Raw genomic sequence first — 14,616 nt, forward strand, 5'->3', positions numbered from 1 at the left:
GGTGAACCATACACATCAATGAGTCACTGACCCGTCACAAAGAAGGCAATGTCACAAAATTCTACATTTGCCTATCTTTCTGTGTCAGTCAGAAACTCAGAAAGAGCAATAGCTCCAAACTAATCATATCATATCAGCTTTGTTTGGGCATCCATTACGACGATTATGTTATAAGACTGGTGGTGATGTTTCCAAATTATGATTTCATATTAATTTATATGTAATGATGATATCAGTGATCCCCGTAAAGAACCTTGCGCGGATCAAGCTGACCGCTGCAGTAGCTTGAGGAGACAATAGAGAGTTCTTGTCTCCCTTTCCACTCTTCACGTGGCTTCAACGCGATTGGGGTTTCTATAGCCCCTGAATCTACGCACAGCATCGTTGTGTAATCCTCATCTCCCATATCTGCAATACTCTTGGCCTTCTTGTCCCAAGGGTTCCACACAACTGTTCATACCAAAGATAAACAAATTCACATTTTGTTCGCTTATTGGTTCAATGGAAGAAACAAATTCTTACGCACCTGCATTTGGCATGCCTTCCTTTCGCAACTCGATAGTTCTCTTTCTCTCATGGTCTATGATGGCAATCTTTGTTGGCGTGTTCAAATACACTCTATCAACCTACAGGGTTTACTGATGCTACATTAAGTTCTGTTCGTAGAGAGAAGTTTAAGCGGAAAACAAAAAGGCATTCCTGTGCGTCACATTACCTCGCCGTCAAAGGTAATTGCATCTGCCTGCTCTGTGAATCTTTCTCTGCGCATCAAGTTGTCCAGATAATCAAGTGTCTCCAGACCCTCAACCCGAACTTCACTGCAAATTGTAGGCCATGTAATGTTTACAATTGGCAAAAAGTGTTCTAAAGGAATTATGTAAAGCAGCTTTTCAAACTTAAGTTGATTAAAGAGAGTGTTGATATCAACCCGAAACAAGAACAGTAGCTAAGATCATGATGATGTGATAAAAACGAGGACGACATAAATGAATGGAGGAATGTACTGATAGAAGTACTGAAACAAGTACACAACATACCTTATGTCTGATACATATAAGTAGTTTTGAAGTGCAAAGGTGAAGGAGAAAGCTTTTGGGTCAGTGTTCCTCACACGCGGGATGATAGTAAGTTTTCCAGGACTGATAGAAATGCGAACTCTTAGTTCAAAGCTGCAACAAAGTAGGCAGAGAAAAATTAAGTCAAGAGATGATGACATTGAAATGAACTAGGAGACATATCAACTGTACATACCTATGAGGCCATATCCTCAAATCATCTTCAGTAGACTTGAGTACTAGATCAACAGTTGATTGCTGGTTAGCAGGAGGCAGAGGTGACGGATCATTGTCAAATGACCAGAATCTTTTACGAGCAAATCCATGTCGCTCAAGTGCACCGAGATTTCCAAACTTGAAAGACAGGGAAAAAACAGGGTTGATGAAAGAGGCACAATTAGATGAAGGAACACATGAATATGTGTATCTTAATATTGATCTGAAAGCTGTCTAACCTGTGGAAAGCAGACAGGTAATCCTCCCCTGATTGCCTTGGGTGGTTTCAGTTGCGCCTAAATGAAACATAGTAAACACAAACCATTGTTAATGAAAGTTGAACCGTTTTCTTCAATTGGGCAGAAATTTCGTACTCAACAACTCATTCTTCTACACTAAAAGCACAACACATGCGCTGGAATATTTTTTTAATAAAAGAAGCAGGCAAAGAAGAAAAATGGATTTCATGATCACTCATATGAAAGGGAATACCTTGCTGCTCATGTAAAGCAGCTGCTCTCTCCTTTCATTTCTCCAAGAAACTACTTGTCCTCCAAAGAGAAGCACCTGAAACCAGTTCCAGCCAAAAACATAAGTAACTATACAACCACCTCTTAGAAAGTTTCAACAAGCTAAATCCTTTCTACAATTTTAATTTCATCATGTAAGCTCAAAGTACTAATCACCTAGAGATCCTCATCAATCAATCTTCTCAAATAATCACCAGCCAATATTTGCTATGATAAAAATCAGATTTTTATTTTCCTAAGGCGAAATATGAAAAAAACACAAAAGGGTAAATGAAAAATAGAAGAAGACAAGGGAAAGGAGGAGGAAAGAGTGAAAACCTCAGCAGTGGATCCGCCAGGGTCGGTCAAAAGAATGCGGGAAGAACCATCACGATCGTTGACTACATTCAAAGGCATTGGTTTTGGCTTTAACCTCGATCTTATTCCCCTCACGAATGGGTTCCCTTTCCCTTTCTTCCACTCCAGCTACACCCAAAAACCCCAGATGCATGCTTTTCATCAATTTTCATTTTATTTTATATTCAAACACGAATTAACAATTTCGTTATAAAAAAAATCCGCAAAATAAGCTGGGAAATCGATACAGATAGATATAGTAGAAAAAACACTCTAACGGAGTAAGAACCAATAAAGCTCGGAGATCGGGTGAATTTTCAAAAACCACCAGTGAGCTACAAAGCGACTAGAGAAAGAGAGAGAGAGAGAGAGAGAGAGAGAGAGAGCGTAAAGGTGATACAAAAAGATATCGAAAGAGAAAGAGAGGGACTATTGATGTTTATAGAAAATGCTGACCTTGATTGATGAGGAAAATGGCTTTTGATTCTCAGAGATTTGGTTTTGTGAGTGGGGGAGCTTCAAGACGAAGATGAAGAAGAAGAAGAAGAAGAAGAAGACCTGTGCGCTTTTGTAGTTGTTCTCTGCATCAGCATAAACGTTGATACTGCCACGTGTACATTTCTCAATAAAATAATTTTGTTTTACAAAGCAACAAATATTTTTAATTTTTTGTTGTTTTTAATAACTTGGTATTTATGTATTTTTCTTCTTATCTATGTATTATGGTATTTCTTAATTAATACACTCTTTTTATGTATAAGATATTTAACATATTATTTGGACTTATTTTATATGATTTTTTAGTTATCCAACTTTTAACAAATATTTTGTGGTTATTTCTACTTTTTCATATTTTCTAATTATTATCTGCAAATTTTAATTTAATTATGTTTATAATATAGAAAGACAAACATAAATATTTTTATTTATTTTAGCCAAGACATTTTGTAAGAAAAAGGTAGTCATTTGGAGACAAAATTATAATAATACACCTCGAAGTAAAAATCTTTTCCAAAAATATAACCTATTTAAATACGTGAAATTCTATTTTTTAGTATTACCAAGGCAAATTAAAAGGTGACAAAGAAGTGAGAACACGAACTTTATTTTTTTTTACTATAGATTTGTTTGTATTTAATAGACTACAAAATTGTTTTTTCCGAAGAAAACATGTCAAAATTATATATTTACATGCCGCATTTTCGGCCTGAATGACACGAATGTATCAATTTTTGTTTTTGTCTAAAACTTTTTCATAACGTATGAGCCATCATTAAAAAAATAAAAATTGTCACCTAATCTTTAAAATTTCAAATTTGTACATTGTTTTGGTCGCACAACTCAAAATCTCCCTCGTGCAAAATCTACAAAATTGGGGAAAATATGTCAGAATTGAATTCCACAAAATAGATGACATATTGGACTTAATTGGATCAGAGCCGGCTCTGAGGCCAAGCTGGTGAAGCTTAAGATTTTGGCCCTTAAAATTATATACATTTTTTGGTCCTAAATTTTAAAAAGTTCTCCTAGTTTACGCGGTTAAGTATTTATATTGCATTTGTTTTTTCCAAAGTTCAAACCTATAAGACTACATATAATTGGTTTTATATTTTTTTTTTTTCCATTTTTTTGTGAATAACGTGGCCTAAAAAAAAATTAGCTTGTAGTCCTTCAAGTCTTAGCGACGGCTTGGATGGATCACTAATAGTGGTCTCGGGTCGATGAAGGCTAGCTGCTAAACTAAGCCAAATAAGAAAACCACAGCGACCAAACTCTTTTAAGTAAGGGTGATTCGTTCGTAAGGCGTGAATGTGTCTTACATATATAGTGTACAACATCGAGTCAACTAGCCAATATTTACCAACGTCACAACCGCAGTAAACTGTAAGAATGATGTATATATTGACAATGGGCAAATTAAACGTACGTAAGACCAATTTGCAATGTTGCATGTTGTTGGGAATCCACATCGTCACATTAAAAGATGAACTTATAATTAGTTGTATACTGTATGTAATGAATTAATGAATAATGTTCTCCCCTTAACAAAGACAATATTCCTTTCCTTTTTGTCACGTTATATTCCATTCCAATAGTAAAGAAAATTACTATTTTATATATATAAATAATCATGCGCATCATCAAGTATCATAATTCCAAATTTCATGGTAATTAGGCCGTAACTTGACTAAACTAATCTGGGGTACGTAAGGGAAGGATTGGCTTTTGATTAACGCTACTTTACATAAACGAGAACATCGAATCCAACAAACATTAAACAACTAGTAAGTTTGATTTATACATAAATTTTAAATTATATATGAATACTATTTTAAATTAATATAAGTTGATACTTGATAAAATCAATAGAAAATAATAGCATAACATATATGGATGTCAAAAAACTCAACTAATGAGTTGAGATTTAATGATTTCATGACATAAAGATTTCTTCTTCTTCTTCTTCTTCCTTTGAGAAATCGAGAGTGTAGAGAAAAGGGAGTGAGTTTCTTCTGTTTTATAGTTTACCAATACTCGTGGATTTGATGATAAACTTCTCACGGCCTTCCGTATGTGCATAGCTGTTTGGAGGCTGAATAGTAAAAATACCTCATGGGGTTCGTGAAGTGGTAAGCTAATGTTCGCTCTGACTCTTAATTTTTAGATATGCTCTGGTAGATGAGTGGAGCTGCTTCCTATCACTAAACCATCTTCACTTTTTTGGAAATATGGTAATGTCAAAGAGATTTAGTGAAGAAAAACCCATGTATCAACAACTGAAAGGACACATAGCTTTATCTCGATATTACAAGTAGAACTCTTTCTTATTTCAGATATGTGCTTAATAGAGGTGAATATTACAAGGAGAACTCTTATTAGGTTTGGTAATGAAAGAAGTGAGAATATTAATTAGGCTGCGACTGAAACTGGTTTTTAGTTTCTTGTATATGCATTTGGGTGTTCTTCTACTTGTTCTTTACCTAGTTTTACTACTTTGACTGTGTAGATTTGGTTGGAAAATGAAGAGGAGTTTTGATTAGCTAGAGGGATCAAAAGCAATATGAATGTGATAATTTATTCCTAAGTCGAAGAAGACTCTTCTTCTGCATTGATTCAATATATACAAAGACGTGGAACTCAACAAGGGGCTAGCTATGTGGTAAGTTTGGAGATCATGTCTTCCACCAACTTCAACATGGTTCCAGGTATCCGTTCCCCTTCTTGATCAATCTCCCGCATTATCTGCTCAATCTTTGACTGCTTGTTTTTTATGACGTACCCTGAGCAGTCCCTTAATAGAAGCAATAGCTCTCTTGCCATTTCTTTTGCCCTCCTTGTCCCGTCTACGCTCACTTGAAGCAATCCTGGCATCACTCCTTCTCTCAGTATCATTCCTCTGTTCGTCTCTCTGTCGTAGCTGCATATACACAGTAATATTCCTACCGCATGCTCTTTACATTGAGCTGACCCTTCTTCAATGGCTTCCACCATTACCCCTATTGCCCCACTGATGCTGGAAATTGACTCTGGTGAATGAGAAACTATATTCTCGAGCAAAGCTGCTGCCTTATGAGCCAATTCAGATGCTTTGTCACAAAAGTTTATGACTTGAAGCAAAGCATACGGTGCTCCAGAGGCTATAACCAGGGGAACTATCTGATGAAGAGTCGACAGGTTTTGCAGTGTTGCAATGCCATCAACCTTGGCCTGAATGGTAAGTCTATCGAGCCCAATCAGTCCAACTAAAAGCTGAATCATCATGGTTGATGCCATCTTGACCTTGTTTTTGTTACAGGAAGAGAGAATCAGAAGAAATGCCATGGCCATTTCAAGTATTACCATCTTCGTTTCTGACTGAAGGATCTCTAGCAACATTGGTACTGCGCCAGATTTCACAATGCGAACTTTGTTCCTGTAAGTTCACCAACAACCCCAGTTATTAATATATTTTTCTGTTACTACGCCGTAAACACAAGCCATATGAATAGGGTAACACAGATAGAAGAAGAAACACATACCTTTCACTGCCAAAGGCAAGGCTGAGTAATGCAGATAGAGCAACTTCTGTTGTGATAGAGTCTTGAGATTGTAACATTGAGAGCAAAGGAGAAATGATTTCTCTTTCAGACATTTTCTGTCTTTGCTTCCTGCTTAGATGACTCAGCTCTATAGCTGCTTCTATCTGAGCCTCTCTGTTACCGCTAAGAAGACTCTCCACCACAATATCCTCCATTGCAGCCACTCTTCTTCCTCTCTGTAATTTTTGGTTAATAACTTCACTTGGAAGAAGAGTGAAGGAAGGTGTGGTGGTGATTGGTCAAGTAAATATAATAGAAAAAAAACAAACATAGACAATTTGGTTGCTTTAACAAGCAATGTTAGGCTTTTTTTTGGGGCATCCATTGTTTCATGTTGAAGCAAACTCACTTAAAGCTTTTTCATCCTATATAGATATATATTTTGTTTTCTGTTCATTTTTTTTATTTTTTTATTTTGTAGATATTATAAGTTTTATATCTGTAAGATCTTAAAACCCCAGATGGGAAAGTAAGTATCTGTTTTGAATATTTTGTTCTAAATTGCATGATCTATCCAATGTTGATTCCTATAGATTGAATCTTTAATATTTCCTCAAGTAGAAGCAATGTAAAGCTTATCTGCATTATACAATATACACAGTACTGTAATTGATCCCAAGAGATTTATATGTAATTAAGCAATGAGAGGTTAGTTTTAGTTTTCTCTGCGAAATTTTGTTGTTAGTTCTAGTTGACCTTGGTATTTTTATCCTTATCAATATCATAGTGTGGTTTTTTTCTACGTTATTATAATTTGATTAACTAGATTTTCTTTCAACACTGACTATATATATATATATATATATATAATTTGATATGAATATGTGTCTCTTTCCTGAGTTAAACGCACAGATTATATGATTTCTAATAATTATGTCAACTTAAAGAATAATATATATTCTAACGAATGCAAATCAATTGTCTTTAATATACTAAACTGACAATGATACGCACTAATGGAATCTAATAATGGTATTGCACTTAACGTGAGATCTTAAGTTTATAAAAATTACAAACTATAATGAACAACACGTGACAAATGTTTTTTTTTGTTGGGTGTGTAATTGATTACTTATTTATAAAAAAGCAAAAGCTTACATATATATATATATATAGGGATTTTAATTGTTTTTATACTATCATCATCCTTCTCTTTTCGTTAGGACAGAGAACATATATATATATATATATTTTGTAACAAACAGAGAATATATATATATATATATCAAGTTTCTTGCCCATTGGTCCCTGACCCCGAATATATGCGTTGAGATTTTGAAAAAAAAGTGCTTCAGTTTTTCTTTGGTTACAAGTATGGAATTCAAATATAGTGTTGTATTCTTTTTAAAATATGTGTCTCAACAAATACTATATTTAAATTTTAATCAGTGATTAACATGTCATCCATATCCAATAATCTTGTGAACTAAAAAACACATTGTTATTTTTTCACCAATTTTTGTAACTTCCGTATAAGAACGTCTCTAACTAGAAACTTCCAAATCTATACTATTTTTGAAGAAATTACATTATTAGGTAGATAAGATTATTTCTTTATTCGTACTCATGCATAAGAAATATTGGGGTGTTCTTTTTTGTTTTTCTATGTTATACGGCGCCTTTGTCTTTACGTCGAAAATTCTTGTCTTACTTTTTTTTTTTTGTCATTATTACAAATTCTTGTAAGAAAAATTAGTTATCAAAAAATTTACCAATATATAACTTTGTTTCACCATAGTATATACGTGCTGATGTTGTCGTTCACGATTCGTAAAGCGTGCTATCGTTTCCTTTAATCATTCTACAGTGTAAAAAAGGGTTCAGGACGTACATAACAGTTCCATAATACTGTTTGTTTTGTTAATTGATGTTGTTGTAGTTCGACGTTTAGTAATCAAAATCAAAACTTTTTTAAGAATTTGGAAGTACAGGTAGCGAAACAACACTATTGGTGATACATAACTTAAGAGAGAGCCTGAGAAAACAGAAATGTAAACAAAAAGACTAAACAAGTTATGATGATTGAGCATCATTCAACTTTTTCTTGCGCTGCTCGATTAGTTCAACACCTGCTTTCTTCTTTTTCTGCCCAATCTGCAGATGACATTTCACAAAAAGAAAACTCAACATCAACTTTCATTCACTAAAGAGTCTTTCATTGCTATATGATTCTGCATAACTTATAAAGCCAGGAATCATCTTAGCTAATTCTACTATTGATTGTATGCAATTCCCAGAGATTAGCGAGATTCCACAACTAACAGACCTAACAGAACTATGAACAAAAAGGAATGAATGGAACGTACCTTCATGGCTTCGTAGAGCTTCCTCTTCTTGCGCGACATCAGCAGTGTGGGCATATCGGCATTCTCTTGAGCTATTTGCATAGCGTCAGGAACTGATTCTTCACCTTCAGCCACAACTGGTGCTACGTCAGCTTTACTTCCCGTTAGCTCAATCTTCAGTTCCTCATGGTATTGCTTCTCCTGCGCCGCCATCTACATAAAATATCCCACACAACACAGTTAAAACCTTGATCAACACATTAAAAAAATACTTCACAGGCTTGTGTTTCTCATATATCAAGCAAAAGGCCAGACCTTCTTCTTGTTCTTGGCAGCTTCAGCTTCCTCGGCACGGCTCATGACACCAGCATATAATAAGTTTTGAGGATCTTCAAGATCCTCTTTACCAACACCTGGCAACGGAAGAACTTCGTTTCTGGCTGCTGCTTGTAGCCTTTTGATGGTTTCAGCATAGTCAGGAACATATCCTTCTGCTTCATTGTCCACGAATGGTGACAAGTGTGGCGGTGGAATGCTGCTTGCAAGAAAGCACACAAACAGCTGAGAAAATGAAACAAAAAATGGTAGTAAAAGAAGAAATAAGGGGCTATGTGTTACCTTCCGACCAAGTACTTTTCAGTTGGCAAGATTATGCGTGCATTCACGCAGTCATAGATCCACTGTGGTTGCACATATTCCCTTGAAAGATACTGATGGCCCGCACTTGGCTTATCGATGATCTACAGAAGTATAATGCATGTTATGAGAAATACACTTTAAGATACAATGAGAATATTAAACATCAAGCTAAATGGCTTACATGATGCGTAATACTCTCATCATCTTCCTTGAATGGAGCACCTTCTCCTTCCCAAGACACCATACCACCAAAAGCAGGAAGGACAAAAAGCAGAGACTCTCTTGGAACCTACATAAGTATACAAAACTATCATCTAAGAAACATGCCCCAGTCATGAACTTCTAGGTCAATGGTTGGGGATAAACTCAAGCACACAGGTCTTCCAAATATAAAAAACAGGGAATGCAAATTACAATCATTAATAAAACTTTGGTTAGTAATAGTGTTTGACCATTATAGAGATGTCAGAGATTCAAGTTATAAAAAGACTACAATTATATTTGACCAATTACAGATTCAACTTACTAGCAAGTGGGTATGTTTTGTCCCTACCAGTTTAAATTTGCCAATGATTTACTATTTTACAAGATAATTCAGTGATAAAAAAGTGGCTCAGAAGGAGTGAATTAGAAAGATACCTCACGGCTCAAGAAAAATTTCAGATCCTTGAACAGTGACTTGCACAATCTTGTTTCTTCATCCTCTTCAACCTCTTTATTATTATCCGCAACAAGATGCATCAATGCTCCAGGCTCACTCGAAGGCAGCTGGTGCTGAAGCTGTGCAAGTCTCAGTTCAGATTCTTCACGGTCATTTGACTGTGAGCTAGATGAAGCATCAACTTTAGGTTCCACCGCAATGCCTCTGGAGCTGGCATCTATGTATCTTGACAGTGCATAGAGATCTGCAAGTTGAAGACATGTACCGATATTAATCAGAGTAACAGGTCCTACATTTTAATGGTTACATAAGAAGTCCCATTTGAAAGATATCTCTTAAGGAATCTCATCACTACTTGGAGGAGGACAACATACCTGCAGCCAAAGCCTCCAACCGAGAATCAAGGATTGGTGGATATTTCACATTCAGAGAATGGTAAAGCTTGAAGTTAGTAAAGGCAAGAAGAGTCTGCATCAAAAGGTGAATGAAAATTTGTCATCATAAGTTGAGACATAAATTTAGATTAGGAAACTCAAATTAATTAATTCATACCGAACTGATGAATTAAGTTAACAAGGAAAAAGAGAATGAATAGAGATTAGGATTTCTCACCTCATAAAATTCCAAGAAGGTTAGCAGGACACCAAAGTCAACATCATTTGTAAAAACTTGTTGGATTGCATGAGGGGTCAACCAAGTGATCTTTTGACCTTCTAATTCAGCCTATCAAGATAATTACCAAAGTTTCATTAAAAGAGGAAGTACTCTACTGATTCCATTATAAACTTTCAAGATAAAGTAACACAATACCTGATAGTAAATACCCTTGACAGATACAAACACTTTACGTAATGCATGACAACGTGAAATGTAAGCTTGCCATTCATGGGTCAATCTGGTTCACAAAAGAAGGGAAAAAGTAAGACTAATGGATATGAGACTGCGAGAAGCAGTCAATATGTAAAGACACAAGGTTCCAAGAGAAGAAAGAAGATTCTGACCTTCTACAATTGTGGACTCGCTTAACTTCAAGATTTTCCCTGTCTGATGCAGGTAACACCGCAAAAAGATGAACCATGGTAAGACAGTCATCCAAGTCTCGTAGTGCATCGATAAATGTTGGATACCTAAATATTAAGAGCACAGGCAGAAAGGGGTGTTAATAGTCTAAACTCATGGATGGTCAGACACAGAAATAACAAATTCAAGAAGTGTCTGGAGCAAACCTTTCACGGATCAATCTATCTAGCTTGTAAGTGGGTTGGCGAGTAAGCAAAAGGCGTGCGAGCTCCTCATTTTTCTTGGCCTTGGCTTTTTTGACCTTCTTTTGGTAGGTTTTGATTTCCCTAAACTTCTCAAGAAGTGGCTCGTGCATAAGGAAAGCAATGTCCTTGACATGGTAGTAAGTGTGATGGTTTCCCTTCACCTTCTTCTTGGGTTCTCGGGGGAATATACCTTTGACAATACACAGTCTCCTGAAATACCAAAATCAGCAGGTACAATAACAGATTGATTAGTCACCTTTGGAGAAATTAAATTAAACAAAATGTATACTGAATGCTTTTGTTTTTCCAATACTGAGGATTGAGGATAGATCAAAGAACCATTATAACATAAAGCAAATTATCAGAAAAAACCTAGTTGAATTGTCAACAGAAACATGAAGGATACAAGAGGCACCAATTCCAAAGAATATTAAAATAGTGACGGTGAAGGACGAACCTGAATAGATTCAAATTAACTTGAAGATGTTTGAGAGCTTGCGACCTGGTCATATACCTAGCCGCATTTCCCTCCTTCTTTTTCCCCTGCAAATGACAAACAGAAGCACAAATATCTCAGAAACAATGACAAAATCAGCACAAAAAGTTCTCGAGCTAAGGGAAAACATAAAATGGATTACAACAGTTGTTAATCAACGGATATTGGAAACAATAGAGCTTCAATCCAGCAGAGACACTCACCGCTGGCCTGTAATGCTTCGGCATGGTGATACTGATACGCCACCAGAGAGGGAAAGATGGAGAGAGAGGTAAACGAGAGAGTAAGAGAATTAGGGTTTTAGCCAAAACGAGAATACATAACATACTCGGGGTACAAGAGGACGGAATACTGGGCTTCTTATTTACGATCTTGGGTATTAAGGCCCAATAAGGAACCAAACCAAATAATCCCAGTTGATCAACTCTTTCTTCTGTTTCTTTCTTGTGCAATTATAATAGATGTATGTGCGTGCAATCTCAAAAGATTAAAAAAAAAAGACACATTGATATCAAATTATTATCCAATAGTATTCATTTAGATAAAAACAAAAATGGTTATTTCCAGGGAAACTAAATAGTATTGTAACCACTGACCAGTTCCTAAAACCAAAATGAATAAAATAAGAGATCTTTTGTGATTAAAATGCTGCTGCTTACATTTTTTCTAATTGTCAAATACCACAATACATTAATGCATAATGGAAACATGAATGTCTTCACTGAGGAGGAGCTTGTTGGTCACCAGCAGAAGGATCCGCGGGAGCTGGCGGCTCACCGTCGTTGGGTATCCAAAATGTGAGAACCGTCGAAGCAGCAACGAACATGGCTCTACGAGGTGCCCATTTCAGACACGACACTACTCCTATATTGTTCTCCCACCTCGCCACCTGATTTTTAGACAAAAAACCCGGACAAATTTAGATAGATACTGTATAAGGCAAAATTAGTAGCTACTATTTCTGACTTATTCATCATCTTTTAAGTGAATATGTACAATCCTAGTGGTGTTGACTGTTCTGCGTTTACCTCAGATGGGTTCTCGATGTTCCACGCATGTAAGGTTCCATCTCCTGAACCTATATCAGAAAAAATAAAACTTAACTATAAGGTGTATATTTTATCTGATTTGCTTGACTAATTTTATAATTTGGAGTTTATTGGTTAAACTTGGATGTTGGGTAGTTTCTGACAAGTGTATTACCTGAAAGAACATACTTGCCATCTGGTGTGAAGGTGGCTTCTATGGATGTACCCTGTGAAGGCTCCAAACTAAAACCACATTTCTGCAAAACAACAAACCGGCTTTACCAGCTTAAACCTAATGTTCTGCGTCTTCTTTAAGTGAAAGATACAGAATGTGATTACCTTCTCTCCACGATATGCATCAAGAACATAGATATTGTTATTCGTAGTTGTTAGGAGCATGGATTTTCCATCGTTGCTGAATTTTATATCATTAACCTCAGCAGTATCCCCACCCACCAGAAATGTGTCAAAGGGACCCTACGGAAGAGATTAAAACTGGGTTAAGTAGTTCTAACTTAGAAACTACAGGAGCATTTATGTGTGCGGCTTTGTGAATCGCATAGTAAGTAGCTAACCTTGTCATAACACCGGGAATCAAATAATTTAACAGCACCTCCTTCCATTGCGATTGCAAACACCAGGCCTTGTTGGTCATATGCAACTGCAGGCCTACCACGCAGATGCAGAATTCCCTATTGACTAAAAGGGTAAGCATGAATCATGAAACTATATACATTTACAGAGAGGCTATCAAGGAAGAGAGCCTCAATTGAAAAAACTTGTTCTAAACATTACATACTTCCAACATATTCATAAAGTTAATTTTCAGGGAGAAAGTTGGATAACAAAAAGAAATAGGCTCTTTTCTGATTAGAATGATTGCATATTCAGACTTATTCCAGAGACTTTGTAAAGCTAGAAACCAACCTGGCATGCATTTACACGAAGATCCCAGAGTCTGACACTTCGGTCGAGAGAACCAGACATGAAACTATCATTAATTGGAGACATACAAAGCGATACAACCCTGAAAGAGAAGAACATTTTCCATCAATATGCATATAACTAGTGTACGTAGGTAAACATATATCCAATTCCTAAATGTTATATAGCAGACCTGTCTTTATGCCCTTTGAAGTAGCGAAGGATCCGGTTATCATACATTGAGAGATATCTCAAGGATTCTGGTACCAAAAAAAAAAGTATACAAGTTTAATTAATTATCCACCATTCTTGGATTATACCAATCTCAAGCAAGAGAAAGGGCAACTCTCACCTCCAGTAGACTCTAAATTGTATCGAGAAGAGCAAATTAGAGAGCTAGGATGATGTGTAAAGCATACACGATCGGTGCCATGTTTTTTATGGTATGTAATCTTGAGCTGTCTACATACAACAACCCATAGGAACTTTCAGATGAAATTGAAATTTCAGTCTTCTACACCAAAATTTTTTTTTTATCTTGTTCCACATAAATTCAACTAATCAGTTTACCAAAAGCTTCTTCTCAATTACATCAAGTAAACTATGATGGTTTCTCTAGAAAACTTGATAGGCTAAGTAGAAAACCTAAAAAAAAAAAGGAGGCAGAACTGACTTAGCGTTGGCGATATCGAAGAGGCGAAGTGAATCATCTTCGCTGGATGTAACCAACAGATCATCGGTCCTATGGAAACCCAGCGAATTTATCTTCCCTCCCTGTAAATTGTTAAAATCCAACAACGAAAATTGTACGGATTATTCCTGGAAACTGGATTCTGGGTAAAGGTAATCAGAGTAATACAAAATCATAGGAGAATACACTCCGTCCATACGAAATCGGAGAATACTGCACCGATGGCCATCCTCCGGACAAGTCCGTCGTCTAGCTCCGTCAACGACATCGTCAAGATGAACAACAGTGAAGCACGAGAAAAATCGAGAGAGAGAGATAGACTCTGAGAGGCGAGGGAACGAGAGAGAGAACTACGATACTTCTAGTCAGAGTTTTTAGTGTATTTCGCGGGATTCTAAACGACGACGTCTA

At 36.2% G+C, this 14,616-nt stretch overlaps 4 protein-coding genes across 4 annotated transcripts; all 4 read right to left on the reverse strand.

Annotated features, from left to right (window-relative positions):
* Positions 1 to 109: 109 nt before the first annotated feature.
* On the reverse strand, positions 110 to 2,686 carry LOC17884276 (putative glucose-6-phosphate 1-epimerase). The gene is made up of 9 exons (XM_006287889.2): positions 2,594 to 2,686; positions 2,120 to 2,266; positions 1,764 to 1,838; positions 1,511 to 1,567; positions 1,252 to 1,409; positions 1,038 to 1,169; positions 716 to 818; positions 527 to 626; positions 110 to 450 (listed from the first exon to the last, which is right to left on the reverse strand). Exons 2-9 carry the CDS (start codon positions 2,195 to 2,197, stop codon positions 233 to 235), a joined length of 921 nt encoding a protein of 306 aa, XP_006287951.2. The 5' UTR covers positions 2,198 to 2,266; positions 2,594 to 2,686; the 3' UTR covers positions 110 to 232.
* A 2,520-nt stretch (positions 2,687 to 5,206) lies between these two features.
* LOC17883116 (U-box domain-containing protein 3) lies at positions 5,207 to 6,438 on the reverse strand. Its single transcript, XM_006288004.2, has 2 exons — positions 6,157 to 6,438; positions 5,207 to 6,050 (listed from the first exon to the last, which is right to left on the reverse strand). The coding sequence occupies exons 1-2, from the start codon at positions 6,369 to 6,371 to the stop codon at positions 5,291 to 5,293; spliced, it is 975 nt and encodes a 324-aa protein (XP_006288066.2). The 5' UTR covers positions 6,372 to 6,438; the 3' UTR covers positions 5,207 to 5,290.
* A 1,629-nt stretch (positions 6,439 to 8,067) lies between these two features.
* Positions 8,068 to 11,866, reverse strand: LOC17883696 (pescadillo homolog). Its single transcript, XM_006287218.2, has 13 exons — positions 11,766 to 11,866; positions 11,524 to 11,609; positions 11,028 to 11,276; positions 10,803 to 10,928; positions 10,612 to 10,696; positions 10,414 to 10,524; positions 10,176 to 10,269; positions 9,780 to 10,045; positions 9,322 to 9,429; positions 9,120 to 9,241; positions 8,817 to 9,036; positions 8,523 to 8,714; positions 8,068 to 8,310 (listed from the first exon to the last, which is right to left on the reverse strand). Exons 1-13 carry the CDS (start codon positions 11,787 to 11,789, stop codon positions 8,230 to 8,232), a joined length of 1,764 nt encoding a protein of 587 aa, XP_006287280.2. The 5' UTR covers positions 11,790 to 11,866; the 3' UTR covers positions 8,068 to 8,229.
* A 201-nt stretch (positions 11,867 to 12,067) lies between these two features.
* On the reverse strand, positions 12,068 to 14,543 carry LOC17882318 (protein ANTHESIS POMOTING FACTOR 1). The gene is made up of 10 exons (XM_006289260.2): positions 14,405 to 14,543; positions 14,188 to 14,288; positions 13,867 to 13,976; positions 13,708 to 13,774; positions 13,518 to 13,617; positions 13,166 to 13,282; positions 12,930 to 13,067; positions 12,766 to 12,847; positions 12,591 to 12,640; positions 12,068 to 12,451 (listed from the first exon to the last, which is right to left on the reverse strand). Exons 1-10 carry the CDS (start codon positions 14,471 to 14,473, stop codon positions 12,281 to 12,283), a joined length of 1,005 nt encoding a protein of 334 aa, XP_006289322.1. The 5' UTR covers positions 14,474 to 14,543; the 3' UTR covers positions 12,068 to 12,280.
* Positions 14,544 to 14,616: the final 73 nt, after the last annotated feature.

Source organism: Capsella rubella, unplaced genomic scaffold (assembly GCF_000375325.1).
Source record: "Capsella rubella cultivar Monte Gargano unplaced genomic scaffold, Caprub1_0 scaffold_6, whole genome shotgun sequence".
Taxonomy (NCBI): Eukaryota; Viridiplantae; Streptophyta; class Magnoliopsida; order Brassicales; family Brassicaceae; genus Capsella; species Capsella rubella.